This window comes from Teleopsis dalmanni, chromosome 2 (assembly GCF_002237135.1).
Source record: "Teleopsis dalmanni isolate 2A chromosome 2, ASM223713v2, whole genome shotgun sequence".
In the NCBI taxonomy this organism is placed as follows: Eukaryota; Metazoa; Arthropoda; class Insecta; order Diptera; family Diopsidae; genus Teleopsis; species Teleopsis dalmanni.
The window spans coordinates 24205650-24222122 of NC_051847.1; the positions used below are offsets into that span (position 1 = coordinate 24205650).

Consider the following 16473-nt stretch of genomic DNA (forward strand, 5'->3'; position numbering starts at 1 on the left):
TGTGTTTCGAATAATATCATTTCGCACCTATCATCATTTAGGAACTTCCAACTAAGACCTTTATGTTAGGGATTGTATGCTACAGATAGAAATAGAAAAACATTAACAATATATAAATCAATATACAATTATTAGATAGTCATAGTACATCTTTTGTTTTCTGTTTTGTAGAAGATTAGAATGTGATCAGAGCACTTAGCACACCATTGTGGATCAAGAATAAATACTTGTAATATAGTTTTTGGTGTGAAGCACTTAATATTACATTTTTAAGTATACAAAGATGCTCTAAAGAAATTAAAATTCGTATTGAAAAAGTGAAATCTGTTCTACCATAAAGTACGGAACGAATATGTAACGATAAAATCATTAAACAATTTATTAGGTTTGTGTTTGTAAATGCATTGTTATGGCAATTATTTAGAAGAATATGTAAATTTTCTTCTTATTATTCTTATATTTTCTTATATTATTCTTATATAAAATATTAAATATTAATACCAGACTTAAAAAAAAGATTTTCAATGTATATTAAATAATATAAATAAATTATTTCATTTTACGATATCGCCTAGTCTCTTACAAAGTAAAATAAAGGCCTGCCAAGAAGACACAGATCCGCCGATTTAACAAAAGAATCGATAAAATCAACAAATTGAAATTTTCCATTCAAGTAGATTCACTATTCTCTGACTGTCCAACCGCAGCATAAAACTGTTAGTAAATTAAACTCTACTAAGGTCAGTGAGTGAACAGTGCACAATACCATTGTTCTGGATTCCAAGACACTAGCGAGCACAAGAAATTGAAATTGTGAATGCAAAAGCTAAACTATGAGAAACAAATACTGAACTCAAATACTGAACCATATACATTACTGCATTCTAAGGGAAGCAGTATAAAAATAAAACTACAATTTATTGAGAACGTAAACCTGGATAGGGCTGATACTGAATTGGCAAGATTTGCACTAGCTGGTAGGCCCCTATACCTAAAATTTTTTCTTTGAAGAGAAATGCAGAAACTGCAAGGGAGAAAAATAAAAAAGGGAACATGCTTATGGATAGAAAGATCGAAACATTTCATATTGGAAATCTAAGAAGTAATCAGGTTACTAGATTTTCCAAATAAAGATCTTCTAAAACTTGTCCCCTTATCAACAGTGTAGGAGGGGTTGTGGCACTTACAATTTTATATATATAGAAATATAGTAATAAAACGGCATCCATGCACTACTTGGAAAGAAGATAAGGCTGTGTCACCACTAGAACCAACCCACCACATCTAATTTAATATTTAGAATCATAAACCTTTGGAAAAACTGGTTGGAGATGACTAATTTAATGAAGGTAAAGATTACAGAGATCACGTACTAGATAAAGAAAACTATGAGTCAAGAGTAAAGTACTAGAAGAAGAATACAATAGAGATGATATTTTATTCTATTTATCCATTTTTTGTTCACTAAAAATTCTTAATTTAAATTCACTTACTCTTTTTACAAAAGTCTGAAAGATGTTAGACTAACATTTCTTTAGCAGCCAGCTGAATTGGTGTACCTACTTCAAATATGGAATCACTAACCTAGTACTTAGGATTGAGACAATGGTATATCAAACAAAATACTATCGTCTTTTTCAGGACGCTAGACAATAGAATGTCAAGGGGCCATGCTAGTACTACCGATATTCTCTCCAATTCACTTAATTACCTGATTTAAATTAGTATTACTATTGTTGCAGTTGAAGCTAATAACTGCATTTTGTAAAGAACTTTAAAATAAAAAATTTATGTATACATATTTAATCATATTTATTACCGATTAATAAATACCGTTAAAGAAATGTCAATTTCAGAAATAGCTCACACTGCAAAATACCTTAAGATTACCTAAAGAAGAACGGTTTTAAGCGGGATAACATTAACATTTAACGACTTATTGCCATTAACTTTAATTAGCATGCAACAGGCCATTATAGAAACAACTATATGGATAAATAATGTTCTCCAGTTAACATTGAACGTTTTATTGATATTAACAATAATTAATAACTGCTGCAGTGATTAAACTATTATATGTAGAGTTAGTATTAAATTAATGCAGTTTAGTATTAGTAGAGACGAGCTTTTAGTGTTAAAACAGTTATAAGTGGGACATAAATTATCTTGAAATTGTTAAATTTAACCTATGTAAGTAATTTCGTAATAAATGTAAAAATATGACTCAATAAAATGGATTTTTGAGACAATCCATGTTTGGCATGTTTCATCGAAATATTTATAACTTATATATCATATATATAGCCTATAGTTGCATTTATGGGCTATCCATTTAATTTGACTATTGTAACTTAGAGTTGCTGTAAAAATAATTCAATAAAACCGACTTAACTTATTCTATATGGTAAAAATTGAAAAAAAAATCTTTATTTAAAATGATGCAGTTCTTTTTGATTCTTTCAGGTGCTTACGTTCTATTGACCTCTATCCACAGGTAGCAAAGACTCCAAAAAAAATGTATTGTAATTTATATATAGTAAAGAACATTATTTTTGATTTATACCAAATTGCTTATTGGTATATATATTAAATCTGCATACATGTATATCTAATTTCCGTCGAAAATTGACGTAATAGGAAAAATAAATAAACTGCAATCTAAGCATATCCAAGACAAGCTTCATAAACCGCATATGAGTTCAGAAAATACTTTCATGTTATCCATTGCACTTGAGATTACCAATATTGCCACCAGTGCTGCTGCATTTGTCTTATTGCACTGTTGATTGCATTTTATTGCCTTTGTAATTATGTTCACGATTGCCAATACACAACTAAACCCCCTTCCAACTGCATCTTTCTTACAATGAATCTGCGAGTTTGTTCTGATCGCGTTTGCTTGCTCTTTCTGGAAGAATCAACGAAACAATTCCAACAACATAAAATCGAAAGCAATTATTTCTATTTTTATTTGCTTTTGTTAACAAATATTTCTTAAATTGTTTTTTTTTGTATTATTTGCTTTAAGCATTACTGTTAATAATGTAAAAACATAAACATTGTCACTGTAACAGCAGCAATCGGAGCTTTTATGTTAACATTCTGTACTATTGTATGCAAATGTTGTTGTGCCAATTGAAGAAACGCTATGCTGTGTTAAAAAGAATAATGTAAAACATTTTTTAACACTTTGTTAATAGTTCATTATTAAATATAGGCGGAAAAATAAATTTTAGATTAATAAAAGCTTATACACTTAACATAAAGATCTGTTAAAAATATATAAATGTTTTTTAAAGTGAAAATGTTTATATCGAAACTAATTGTCAAAAATATCTAACTTTTAATGGCTCAACAAAATTTATGTAATACTAGGGGGCTCTGCTCCTTGCGAGTTCACTCGCCAACCCAGGCTATATTCATTCGTACTCTTTTATATTCAACAATATGTATGTGCTTTCAACATTCCCTAGAAAAGACATAAAATTTTGTTCTAGTTTTTTAGTTCTTAAATAAATTTGATGTCTCTTCTAGAGAATGTTAACAGCACATATATATGTATATATCATATGTATATATCATATAACATAGTATATATAGTGTTCTAGTATACATATTGTTCAATATGAAAGAGTGCGTATGAATATAATGTTTGTCCATCTTCATGCGATCATGTTAACGTTATAAAATAAAAATATACCGGCACATATTATTTTTTTTCATAATAGAAAGATAATATAAATGATGTTAGTAAAATATACAATGGTATATTGCAAACTATAAGGTGTATTGTTATACGATTGTACAGCACTCAAAAACTTTTCTACAGACTTTACATTATACATAGAGACAAACAGATACATTACTTTGTTTATAGTTATTAGAATATATGATGAATATGATGTCTACAGCTATATAATTACTATCCCTAAAGTCCTGAAAATTGCTCAAAATCTTATCTTGTAATCGCACTAGGTTTATGATGCGATGATATCAATATCACTGTCTGTGATTGAAGTATGTTTTACCAAAAACTTGCTATTGAGATACAATGTACATAAATATAAATTTAATACAATAAAATTAAAAAAATCTGCAACATAATACTAGATTCTGTATAATTTACGATTCTTGTATTTAAAAAATGTTTCATTAAGAAAATATAAAATTTTGATTAATATATTATAAAAATAAAAATTAAAGAAAAACTATGTAAATCACTTGCACATAAAATAAGAATAATAAAACAATAAAATATTTAAATAATTAACAACTAAAAATTTTTATAAATTCATAAGTCTAACTTTGCGTAATAAATACAATTTTTATAGCATATCAAAAATATCTAATTATTCATTAAAACGTAAACAATTTAGAATATCTAATCAAAGATTAAGACATTTAAGACTTAAGACTTGTACTATATTTTTATTGAGCTCTTGGTACGAATTTGAGCCAAAAACCAGATTTCGGTATAAGTTGAATTGTTGCCATGGACAGTTCCATGGGAATAGTTGATTTCTTGGATTGCTTTATGAAAAAATCGCGTACTAAATAATAAATCAAAGTCTTTGCTTCCAATTGTGCGAAACGAGAAGCTGCAAATAAAAAAAAATAGGTTAAAAAAAATATTAAAAAATAATCAAATGTATTAACCTACCAATACAAATTCGTGGCCCTGTTCCGAATGGCAAATATGTGAATGGCTTAATCTTATTCTTATTTTCCTCATTGAATCGTTCTGGATCAAATTGTTCGGGATTCTCGAAATATTTTGGATCACGATGAATACCAGCAACTGGTATCCATATATTGTCACCTTTTTTAATTTCAATTTTTTCATTATCAGCTTCATAAATAAAATCTTTATTGCATTCACGATCAATAGCGCCGGCTGCTGGCCATTTTCTCAATACTTCTAACACTACCATATCTAAATATTTCATACCCTGCAATTCTTCATATGTTGGTGCCTTGCCATCAATTTTTTTATCAAGCTTTGAAATTTCTTCATAAAGTTTTGCTTGAACTTCTGGATTTTCCATAAGTTCATGCAATGCAAAACACACTAAAACTGCTGAAGTTTCGAAACCGGCCAGAAAGAAAAAGAAACACTGAGCTACCATATCGACATCGGTCCACTCACGATTCACTTTTGGATGTTCAGATTTAATGAGACCACGTGCCTCCATAAGCATATTAATCATGTCAGGTCTTGATATATTATGCTCTACACGATATTTCATTGTACCAAGGACTAGATTCATAAAGTAATCACTAAACTTTTTATCAAATAATTCAATTTTTAGAAACTGTAAGTAAAGTAAATTAATTTTACACCAACGACTTTAATAAATTTAGATTTAAACTTTAACAAACCTTCATTATAGTCTTGAAATTGTCAAACAAAAAGAATTTAAGATACTGCCAAGCAGTGAAATGGGTTACTTTCTTGCTCATTACGAAAAATTCGTTATTTCGATCACTTAGTGAATTCACTTGTAAGCCAAATGCCGCGGAAGCTATAACATCACTAGTAAAACAAGTGCAATAATCTTTAAATTCAATTTCGATTCCCCCCTCACTGGAACATGTAGTAGTTTCTTGCTTAAGATATTTTGCTGTATCTTGGGCTACTTGATTGATTAATTGATACATTTGGCGCATTTTACTGCCAGTGAATACTGGACTTAACGTACTACGCATGTCCTTCCACTTAGCATCTCGTAAGGAAAATAGAGAACTACTAATCAGATTTCCCTCATCATTGTTGAAAATTGATCGGTGATTGACGAAATGATCAAATTCTTTCACAGTTACCTGTTTTATAAGTTCAGGATCACGTAACATACAAACCGGTGTCCGCTGATCGAAAATTCCATAAACGACTATACTATACTTTACTATACTTTCGAATCTGTCAAGGATTTCATCTACCTTGGCACCGCCGTAACGAATACAAATGATGTCAGTCTGGAGATCAGACGAAGTATCACCATTGCTAATAGGTGCTACTATGGGCTCAGTAGGCAATTGGGATGTAGAGCTCTCTCTCGACAAACAAAACTTACGCTCTATAGGTCGCTCATCCTCCCTGTGCTTCTGTATGGCGCAGAAGCATGGACGTTATCACAGAATGATGAAGCAGCACTGGGAGTGTTCGAGAGAAAAGTTCTTCGTAAGATCTTTGGTCCTCTACGAGTTGGCGACGACTACCGCATTAGAATGAACCACGAGCTGTACGAGCTTTATCACGACATTGACGTAATTCAGCGCATCAACATCCAGCGGCTTCGCTGGCTTGGTCATGTCGTGAGAATGGATGAAGACGCTCCGGCGAAAAAGGTGTTTGAAGCAGTAGTTGGCGGAAGAAGACGTAGAGGTAGACCGTGTCTCCGGTGGAATGATCAAGTTGAGGGAGCACTAACTGGACTTGATATACGAGACTGGAGAAGGCGCGCACGCAGCAGAGGCGCCTGAGGAGACATGCTGCGTCAGGCCGAAACTCGGTAACGGGTTGTTATGGCCACATAAGTAAGTAAGTAAGTAAGTAAGTAATACTATTACAAATAAAAAGTGAATATAATACTCCCTTATGACAAACTTTTCGAAAAAAATTTTTTATTTCGCTCATATATTTATAATACGAGTATCCGAAACATATATAGTGCTCCAAACATTCATGAAATGAAAAATTTAATGGTCAGATTTTTAAATACAAATTTTCGTACCCATTCCTACCTTTTTGTACGAAAGTAGATTTCGTGTTACTGAACATACAATTTTTAATAATTGTATTATACTATTGGATAAAAAAAAGAATCCGTGGTTTTTGTTACTAGATGGTGTGGTACCCATATATTCGGCAACACTAATCTGGTTATGTCAAACGGGCACGTCTTTAAAAGGTGTCATTGAGGCCACATTTTTTTTGTAAAGACAGTCACTCATGTAATAAGTAGTATTGATTTGAAAACAAGTTAAATAGCTGAAGAAATACGTTATGTAAATGCAGGTAAAACTGCTGCAAAACCATGCCAAATTTTGTTTACGGTTTATATACTGTGAGTAAACGCTGACGGTACCGCCTGGGTTGACGGTAAACAAGATTATGTTGTGTGTTTAGTTAGATTGGAGGAGCTTATTATTTTACGTGCTGCTTCTAATTGTTGGAACAATTAATTTGGTCCTGTACTGCTCAAAGCTCAAGCATTTGAACGAAATAAACAAGAAATAAAGACGAGAATTAAGCAACAGAAAAGAAGTTGTGTTCAATCATGAAAATTCCACTCCACACATATCTTTGATAATTCGCAACAAATTGACGGAATTTGATTTGGAAGCTATGATGCATCCACTATATAGTTCGGACCCTACACCATTTCAGTCTCCCACTCTTTCTCTTCTTAACAATAAAAATCAGCCAACTGAAGAACCGCAGCACATTTTTCGCCGATAACGATAAATCATCAAAGCTATACGCCAACAAAATTATAACACTGAAAAATTGGGAAACGGTCAGATATAATAAAGGCCAATATAAATAAACTTTTTTAAATTTATTTTCAATACTGAAATTTTTTGTGCAAAAATGTATTAAAAAAAAGATCCTTCCTTTTTATTTATTTTTATAACTTAATTTGTGTTCATTAATATTCTCGAAAAATGACAAGACGTCATAAATAATAATAACCATTATGTACTTAATTGAAAGTAATTTTCAATCATGAAAATTTTTATCGAAAATGTACCAAAAACGGCGGATCACCTATTTTTATATCACCTATTTTATAGCATCAAAATATTTGTTATATAATTAAAAAAAAGTCTTACATATTCAACGCAAATATCGCAAACATAATCCACACATTACAAATAATCTTTATGTATACAATGCATAAAATAGATTTTTACAAAATCATTAATATTAATAAATGTCAACTTTTATCTGACAGTTATATCTTGCTGCATATGGATATCAGTTCAGATGGGTAGGCAAACAAGTCATTACATCATTACCATTTAGATAGTCCATTAATATGCAAATCTCATATCTTTCAATTATTGCTTAATTTTGTCAACATCGTTTAGGTTAGTCGTAAATCACGAATTGATTAGCCAAGAACTTTACGGTCTTAATTACTTAAGTTACTTAAATTTGGAACAAATATTCAACAAATTTTGCATACGCTCGTAAAGTCTTTAATGGATATAAAATTGTGCTAATTAATTTTGCATAATTTTAAGCTCCATCGGTTCTTCTTTTGCCCATCGGAAACACATAAAAAACAACAACAAAACGACCAAAAAGTAAAATCTAAGATTGGCATTGCCGCTTTGTATGCATCTGCAATGCAACTACTGCATCTGCCGGGCGAGTGCCTGTTCAATCGACGGTAGTCAGCAAGTGTCTGCGCCAGTGATTTTATGTTGATTTAAGCACTTCGAGTGTAGCATTTAGACTCCTAACTGTGTTTCATTTAACTTTGCTTGTGTAAACAGGGAATCTCTTAAGCATTTCAGCGGTCTTCATATGCCGCCAAACTTAGTCTTAAGTTATGAGAGGAATACCTGATTTTTGCACTTAATTTCGTATTTCGTTTTAAATGCTTTCCAATTCGTATAAACAAATGGAAGCAATTTTATATCCTTAGGCTATCCATTAATTATAAATATTTTAACCACACCAGGGATACTCCATGATTTGTATTTTATTGAAATTTCTATGAACATTAAAAATTTATAAAATTTTATTACAATACTTTTTCTTGTAAATGTTCAATGCATATTAAAATTGAATTTTAATAAAAAACTTTAAAAAATATACACGAAATTTGAATAAATTACTTTTTTTTATATTATAAGGGTTATATGTTAAGATAATAAATATCTACTATACGAAAGAGAGATAATTTTCTTACAAAAATTATTAAATTTCAGAAATGTTTAAATTGAAAGAAAGTTTTTTAAATATATTATCATTCATAGAATGAAAAAATTAACTACTATAATTAAGAAATGTTTAAAACCCTATTAAGACACACTATATATAATAATTAACTATTAATTATGGTAACGAATGATTTGATTTGATTTGAAAGTTGATTTATAATATTTTCAAATAACGTAATTACAAAATAATAGCAATACTGGATCTAATAACCCCTACGTGATTGTATTTAATAGTGGCAAAACTTGATTTTCTGTTCAATAGAACACTCACCACTGACATTGTTTTATTACGACATAGAAATAGTAATAAACAGGGTACCAACTCCCAACGGAGCGGAGCATTGCGACAATAGTTGATCTTTTGTGCGGTAACAGATCCTAACCGAAGTACCTCCTAATATCAGAAAGGTAGAGTAGTTCTCGACCGAGTGTCCTCCTTCTGGCTCAGATCTGGACCTCAGATCTAGATCAGTCTGGAGAGACACACCGAATTTGACTGGAGGTCTCATCTTTATTACGAAATACTCTGACATGGAATACTATTTTAAAACCAACCTGTTCGATTAATAAATGAAATTTTTTTCAAAAGGGTTATATTTAAAATATACATCAGGTTCATTAGTTCTTAAACTTCTACAGGAGAATAATTTAAACTTAACAGAATTTAACCCATAAAACCTTACAAATTGCAATTTATAATGCCACAACTTGTTTTTGTTATCGAAACTATTATTATATTGACGTGAAAGAACCAGTACTAAAACTTCAGTTTATTATTATATTATAGTAAACCATTTATTCGCTACGACAATAAGTAATACTATAAAAGTATATTCCCCTTTATACACATAATTGATTCCGAATGTGAGCGATCATACAAAAGAAATATACAGAGGATATATAAATATCTATAATGCTACTAATACTACAATTAAATATTCCATAAACATAATTCTATAATTCCTTTAACCAGAATATATGTTCTACTTATATACATTGTACCTGTTTTTATCGCGTAATCTATTAAATCTCTTCCTGATATGACCTTCCACTGCAAAGTGCTTGGCAGTCACGTCATTTGTTTTCTGGCACCTTAACGTTTACATTTTTAACATTATAAACAATGTATTGGATTATTAGAATTCTTTTAGGTATAACATACATATCTATATAACATTCACCTTAACGTATTTGCAATGTCGAACAAGAAAATTGAATTGCACCAACACAATTTGTGATATCCAGTTTTATGTATTGATTTCTGCGACTTCTTGATATAACAAACCGTACTGAATCTTGACACTTCACCTCATGTTGGTAATGTAGTGAATAGAATGCAAAAGCCTCAGGGTGGTGTAATATCAAGTTTATTTTAGCTTCTATATTTTCTGAATGCACTTCGTTGAACTTGTCCACAAAGTTATTTGAACATGAAAATTTATTTTTAGAACATTTTTCAGCTTTCTGACACGGACAGTTGCAATTTACGGAGAAATACAAATGTTATAAGATTCACTTTAGTTTTGATAAGCAAACTCTGATTTTGAAGTGATTAAAAAAATTTCACCTAGATACTTTATTTCGCTTATAGACAGTTCAGCAGTCGAAAAGTAATTGAATCTAGAATGGAAAAAAACTAACATCTTAGTTGAATTTAGAGTGGTAGAAGCAAAAATTTTAATGGGATATTACATCTTGTTGATAAACATTGTACATCATAAAGTATCCATTTACTGTCTTTCTGGGTATAGAAATATTAGAAGGAACAAAATAGAAGAAGGAATAGCCAGAAAATGATCTGAAATGGTTATAAATGTGGTCTACACCTTGCCACAAACTCCGAGCTACGTAATTTTTACGAAGTTTGTGCACTGATGCTGAAGACTTATGGTCCAGATAGAAATAAATTCAAAATCTTGTAAGTCCCCAGCCAAACACCAGTTCTTGTTTATACTGAAGTTTTAACGGAACACTATACCACTGCATTGCTATTTCAATAGTGGCGTATTCTGACAAGTAGAGCACGTAAGAGTTGCCATAATGAAGAAAATATAAAATATATGAATCTCTATATCTTTGCCTACGACTTATATATAACTATATATAACATTTATATAGTTTCTTCACTAGCGTGTCAAATATAACACAAAGAATCTTCTTAGCTTTGTCTGAAAAACAAAATGATTTAATCATTATACATGGAGATAACAACGATTCGTGTAAGATATTATCCAGCATTATATTATACAGAAATCCTCTTTATACGATTTATAATATTCATATATAACATCTGATCATCAACTGTAATGCACTTGGCCACAGAAGAAACAAAATATTAAGTGATACCAACTAGAGGATGAAGATCTTCAAGAACTTCTTCCGAAGGAACTGCTTCGATTTCTCGAGCTACTGAATGTCTAAATGCAGAGGGGTGCACAATAGATCAAGTTAGTCTCAGTGCATAAAGGCCTTAGTCTAATCCATAAACCATTACATTATATTACATAATATTAATATCTATAAACTATCCACTTAATTATATATTTATGTCCCAAGCTACATTTGTTAAATTAGGTTACATTAAAGGGTGCATCTGTATGTCAGAGTCCACATAGACCATCTATCAGTTCATTACGTTGGCTTAAGGCTCTTGTTATACCTCCTGCTATAGCATTCTATTATAGCATCCTGTTATAGCCTATTAATAATATGTCACATTTTGTAATGATTTAATTATTCCTATATGAAAAGCGTTTGTGTAATGCGTATATTTCTCATTCAAGATCTACCTACATTGAATCACATTAAAATAACTTATATTATTGTATGTATTATAGTTTAAATTTTAAATTTTGCAGCATAAAACAATTAAAATTGTCAATTGAGGTTTGATTAAAATTAATTAATTATGTGAAAAATTTATAAAAGTTTTTCTCATGAAAATGATTTTTTTGTGTTCAACAATTTTATTTGGTTAATGAGGCAAGTGCAGTATAAATTACATTGTATTTTCTACCATTGGTTAAACTAATGTTAATTCATATAATTTTTAAATTATATATGGTATATTTTTATGCATTTTTTTTATAAAATAATAGTAACATATAATATACTATACACATACTTATTCATTCATCGTGCGTAATAGCGTAAAATATGAATACGAAGTACTTAGTATCTGAAAAAAGATCTTAATTACAAACGTTGTTCACATTAAAATGAGTTAATTGTTTAAATAAAAAATAAACTCTTCTTTCATTTGGTTGCGAATCATATTTTAACGAAAATTTACTTACACTTGTAAAAGTTGAAAATGTAAATCCGGGAAGCGGTTTTGCATAGAAAACTAATGGTTTCTGTGCTCGCTGTATTAAAAACATTAAATCGCGCTGCAGCTCTAACGATTCATTGTACCAGTGATGAAGTCCAAAAGCTGCAGTAGACACTTTAACTGACTTTAAAATTAAAAAACAATTTGTATATTATAATTTAGAAATATTTTTAAGATACATAATTATTAAGTACTTACATCAAAATACATTCTATTGCCACAAAAACACCAATAGAATAGCTGTAAGAAACCACTTAGCATATATATATAAAACTTAATTGCCACCATTAGCTCATCTTTAACCAGCAAGGACTCAAAGGCAGTTAGACAAATAATGATGGTGCTAGCACCCATTTGTGCAATATAATTGGAATAGAAGCATTTGTTTATTCTATCAACAAGGCTATGAAACATTATCATAATGAAAAGATACGTATTCGTACAAATAGCTCCTACTCACCCAATTATTAACTGATGAAAATGAACGATCTCTCTTAGTTGGGAACGCATGTTTACATGATTAACAACCTGATCATCCTTGCCCAAACTGCGAATGCATTCGCACAGTGTTTTCAAGCTCACCGACGTTTGTGTAAAATACTGGGTGGGAATGCTATCTATAAGCACAATTACAAAGAGCACATAAATTGTGCAGAAAAATTGAAAGAAGTAAATGCAGGTAACGGCGTATGGATGGCGCTGTGGATCGTGTAAACTAAACGGAAATTTTGCACGAAATATTAGCGTTTCACTGGTAAATAATGGCTGGACGCTTATGGCCATAAAAAACCAAATAATCAGTATGCAGAAATTGGTGAAGACACTAGCGTCAAGTAAGAATGCAAAACGTTGATAAGTAAGGATTTTAGGATTTTTCTTTTCCATTCCAAAGCTAAATTTTGTGTGTATAATATTAAAAGCATTTGTAATTGAATCCATTTCATCAGCACGTGATCGGAACAACCATATTTTGAAATATATTAAGAAGAGCTAATAAAATTTAACAATAACTAGTGTTTATCGTTTAGATTAATCGGAAGAATTGCGTTAAGATACTTACGCCAGTTAACACTACTAAACCATCTCCAAAGAGCACAATATCATTGCTGACTTCATACAGATCACATGCAATTGTTAGCGTGAATATCGCTAGCAAGATCATTATAATGTAGTTAATAATGCGATATGTTAAAGATTGTACTGTTGAAGCCGAAAGCCAAAGGCAAATGCATCTGTAAAGAAAATATTTTAAAATGTTTAGTTGACATATGCATAACATGTGTAATGTCGGATCGCTGTTATACTTTAAATAATTTCGAGGAAATACTAAAAAGATGTGTTCAGGATGTCTGCCTTGCTTTAACACTTTCCAAGTAGCCAAAAATGGAGCATATAGAACTTCAAATCCGACATATTCGTAACCAATGCGCTTATTAAAAGTATTAAATGATTTATCCATATTTTTAATTTTTAGTCTATAAATATTTCGTAGTTAAATCAAGTACGTAACTGAAGGAGTGACTTAAAATTTCATTGATTTATAGTCTCTTAAGCTATAAAAATAGTCTAGAATAAAAAAAAATGGTAAGCACGCGTAAATACTACACGCATAAATAACCATTAAATATTTAATTTAAAATTTGTACTGGATTGCAAAAGCTAAATTACTTTACTGTTTCATAAGAAGACTATTATTTGCAAATAATTACTTAATTTAGTAAATTGATACTTTCTCAGTTAAAACATTTTCTTAACAATTATTGAAAGTATATAAACAATTATTTATATTTTTGTAAACACTTAATAATTGTACGAACGATAAAAACAATTAAATATTTAATGTCCTTTTGAATGGTAAAAAATGCGATGTATAAATCGCCATGTTTCATACATTTCACAATAACTGGAGGAAAATATACAACCCTCTTAAATGTTTACATGTGATTATCCCAAACGTACTATTTATCTGAAATAACTTTTTTTTTATGAGGCATTAACAGTCAATAACGTGTACCCAAAAATATAATGTAAAATCAGATACAACTGATTCCAAAGCTAGTTAATTACTTAAAGTTATAATTGAAATATGTTTAAAAGTTTAAAAAATCTCTTGGAAATCTTAGAATCTCTTAGAACTCAAACATCAGTAATTTGTATAATGTCTAGTATCTATTTAGAAACTAAAAGATAGCCTACGTTTCCTTGCTGATACTGTTATATAAGGTTGTTTGAAGAGTAATTTGGTTTATTTTTATGAAAATTAAATACTATTGAAGAAATATTTTGTTGAATTAACATATAACATGTCTATGATACCTTGGACACATATCTTTTGTCATCTTTCTGGCACTACCATAATTCCACTTTCATAAAATGTCTGATCCTTGATGTCAAAAAACTGAATCACATGTTTTTTGACCACCTTATTTAAAGACCGAAATAAATAATAACCAAAATATGTTAGAACTGAGAAATAGGGTGGATTTGGCACCAGTGGCGTCGCTAGGTGTCAGCGATGTCGGCGGCCTCGCAAAAAGTTACCGACTGAGGATTCTAAGCATTTAATAAATATTTTGAACAATTTGGTTTGATAATGGCATTAACCATATTCGAAATATTCCCAAATGTTTATATAGTAATCAGATTCATGTTCACAGTTCCAGTCAGTATAGCTTCGATGGAAAGAAAGAAGCAAAGTTAAAATTGATTAAGACGTACTAGAAAAGTATGATGATCCAAGAGAGACTATCTCCATTGAAAATTCTATAAACTGAAGCAAAAATAAGAGCTGGCGCATATTATGATATAATTTAAAAAAAAATTTAGTTAGGCTAAAAGAGGAAAATTCGTTTATTTTAATTTGGGTTTATTTTAATTTGATTAGCAATAAAACTTTCAATCATGCTTTGTCGTATTAGTGAATGTAACTTATTTATTTTTACAACTGGGTTATAAAGGGGGTATCGCAATTCTGATGTCGCCGACGTGCAGAGTTGGTCTAGCTCCGCCACTGTTTGGCACTATATCCCATTCAAGTTGTTAAAGTTTTTGACGAGTTTTCCAACTTCCATGGATTTCGTATTATCTTGATGAAATACTGCACCTCAATATCTAGAGTATGTTATGATATCTAGAGTACTTGAATTTTTAAATCAAAGGGAAAAAGTGAATTTTCTTCATTTGATCTAACAAGTGCATTTTATTGAACATCTTCAAAAACTACCAAGATTTTAGATGATATATAGAACTTTAGAAGACACTTCCGAGATGTCAGAATGGTCTTTTTAAAATATATACCATAACTATCTGTTACAGTTTTTTATTCCTGATCTCAATTTCCACAGGTGTACATGCGCTCACATTAGATTAGATTAAATTTTAAAAGGGTTGGAAACTTGTTACCACATCACTGCATCCTTTAAGGATTATTGTGACACACACCCTTTAGCTCGATAGACAAATACCTTTTAAGAATGCCATTATGTCTTTTGGAAAAATCTTGCCTAATTCCGTTATAAGTGGATAGGCAGTTGATAAGTACCGAAGTCTGAGTCTCACACTAATTAATTCGCTATTTGATGTTAGTATCTTCTTGACCAGAAAATATTGCTTTTGCGTTACAGGCACAAATATTTGAAATATATGGTAAGTACCTTTTGTAGCCTTTCAGATTTAGATCTGAATAGAAGAATTATTTCAACGCTTGGATCAAATCTTTTCCGTTTATGGAAAGCATAACGGGTTTCGGTTATACACGCTTGGATGTTGTTATCCACTCTTGCATATTTTGTCATACTTAATGTTTAATGTCATTAAACTGTGATGTTCAAAAGACTTTATGAATTCATTGCATTCATTTTAAATTGAAATGATTATATTTAAAATGAAAAAAAAAATCATTTAATTATTATTTTCATTATTTTAACTGCATTAATACCATTCAGCAAAATTATACAGTTATTTTCCTGATACATACTATATATAAGTAGTAAGTAATAGTAGTATTAAGTATACTATTAAATGTTATTTAAGCTAAATTTGAACTTTCTTAAAGATGTCTTATAAAACTAATTCTTACATTTTTCTTAAACTAGTTTTCTTAGAACTACTTTTTTAATAGTTATTTTATGTTTTAGAAATCCATTAAATGCGTCCGCCTTAAGCAAAGCTATACTCATATAATTTTTATT

At 30.2% G+C, this 16473-nt stretch overlaps 2 protein-coding genes across 2 annotated transcripts; both read right to left on the reverse strand.

The window, feature by feature from the left end:
* Window positions 1-4329: 4329 nt before the first annotated feature.
* On the reverse strand, window positions 4330-11971 carry LOC119674144 (probable cytochrome P450 9f2). Its single transcript, XM_038085269.1, has 4 exons — window positions 11955-11971; window positions 5380-5917; window positions 4661-5312; window positions 4330-4598 (listed from the first exon to the last, which is right to left on the reverse strand). The coding sequence occupies exons 1-4, from the start codon at window positions 11969-11971 to the stop codon at window positions 4429-4431; spliced, it is 1377 nt and encodes a 458-aa protein (XP_037941197.1). The 3' UTR covers window positions 4330-4428.
* Window positions 11972-12076: 105 nt separating this feature from the next.
* LOC119674145 (odorant receptor 47b-like) lies at window positions 12077-13742 on the reverse strand. Its single transcript, XM_038085270.1, has 6 exons — window positions 13588-13742; window positions 13344-13515; window positions 12744-13273; window positions 12482-12686; window positions 12249-12407; window positions 12077-12130 (listed from the first exon to the last, which is right to left on the reverse strand). Exons 1-6 carry the CDS (start codon window positions 13740-13742, stop codon window positions 12077-12079), a joined length of 1275 nt encoding a protein of 424 aa, XP_037941198.1.
* Window positions 13743-16473: the final 2731 nt, after the last annotated feature.

Coding starts and splice junctions, on each gene's coding strand:
- LOC119674144 (XM_038085269.1), bottom strand. Junction 5,313..5,379: donor ATTTCAAGACTATAATGAAG/GTTTGTTAAAGT, acceptor CTTTACTTACAG/TTTCTAAAAATTGAATTATT. Junction 4,599..4,660: donor AGGGCCACGAATTTGTATTG/GTAGGTTAATAC, acceptor TTTTATTTGCAG/CTTCTCGTTTCGCACAATTG.
- LOC119674145 (XM_038085270.1), bottom strand. CDS start 13,742: ATGGATAAATCATTTAATACTTTTAATAAGCGCATTGGTTACGAATAT. Junction 13,516..13,587: donor TTTCCTCGAAATTATTTAAA/GTATAACAGCGA, acceptor TTTTCTTTACAG/ATGCATTTGCCTTTGGCTTT. Junction 12,408..12,481: donor GCAATAGAATGTATTTTGAT/GTAAGTACTTAA, acceptor TTAATTTTAAAG/TCAGTTAAAGTGTCTACTGC.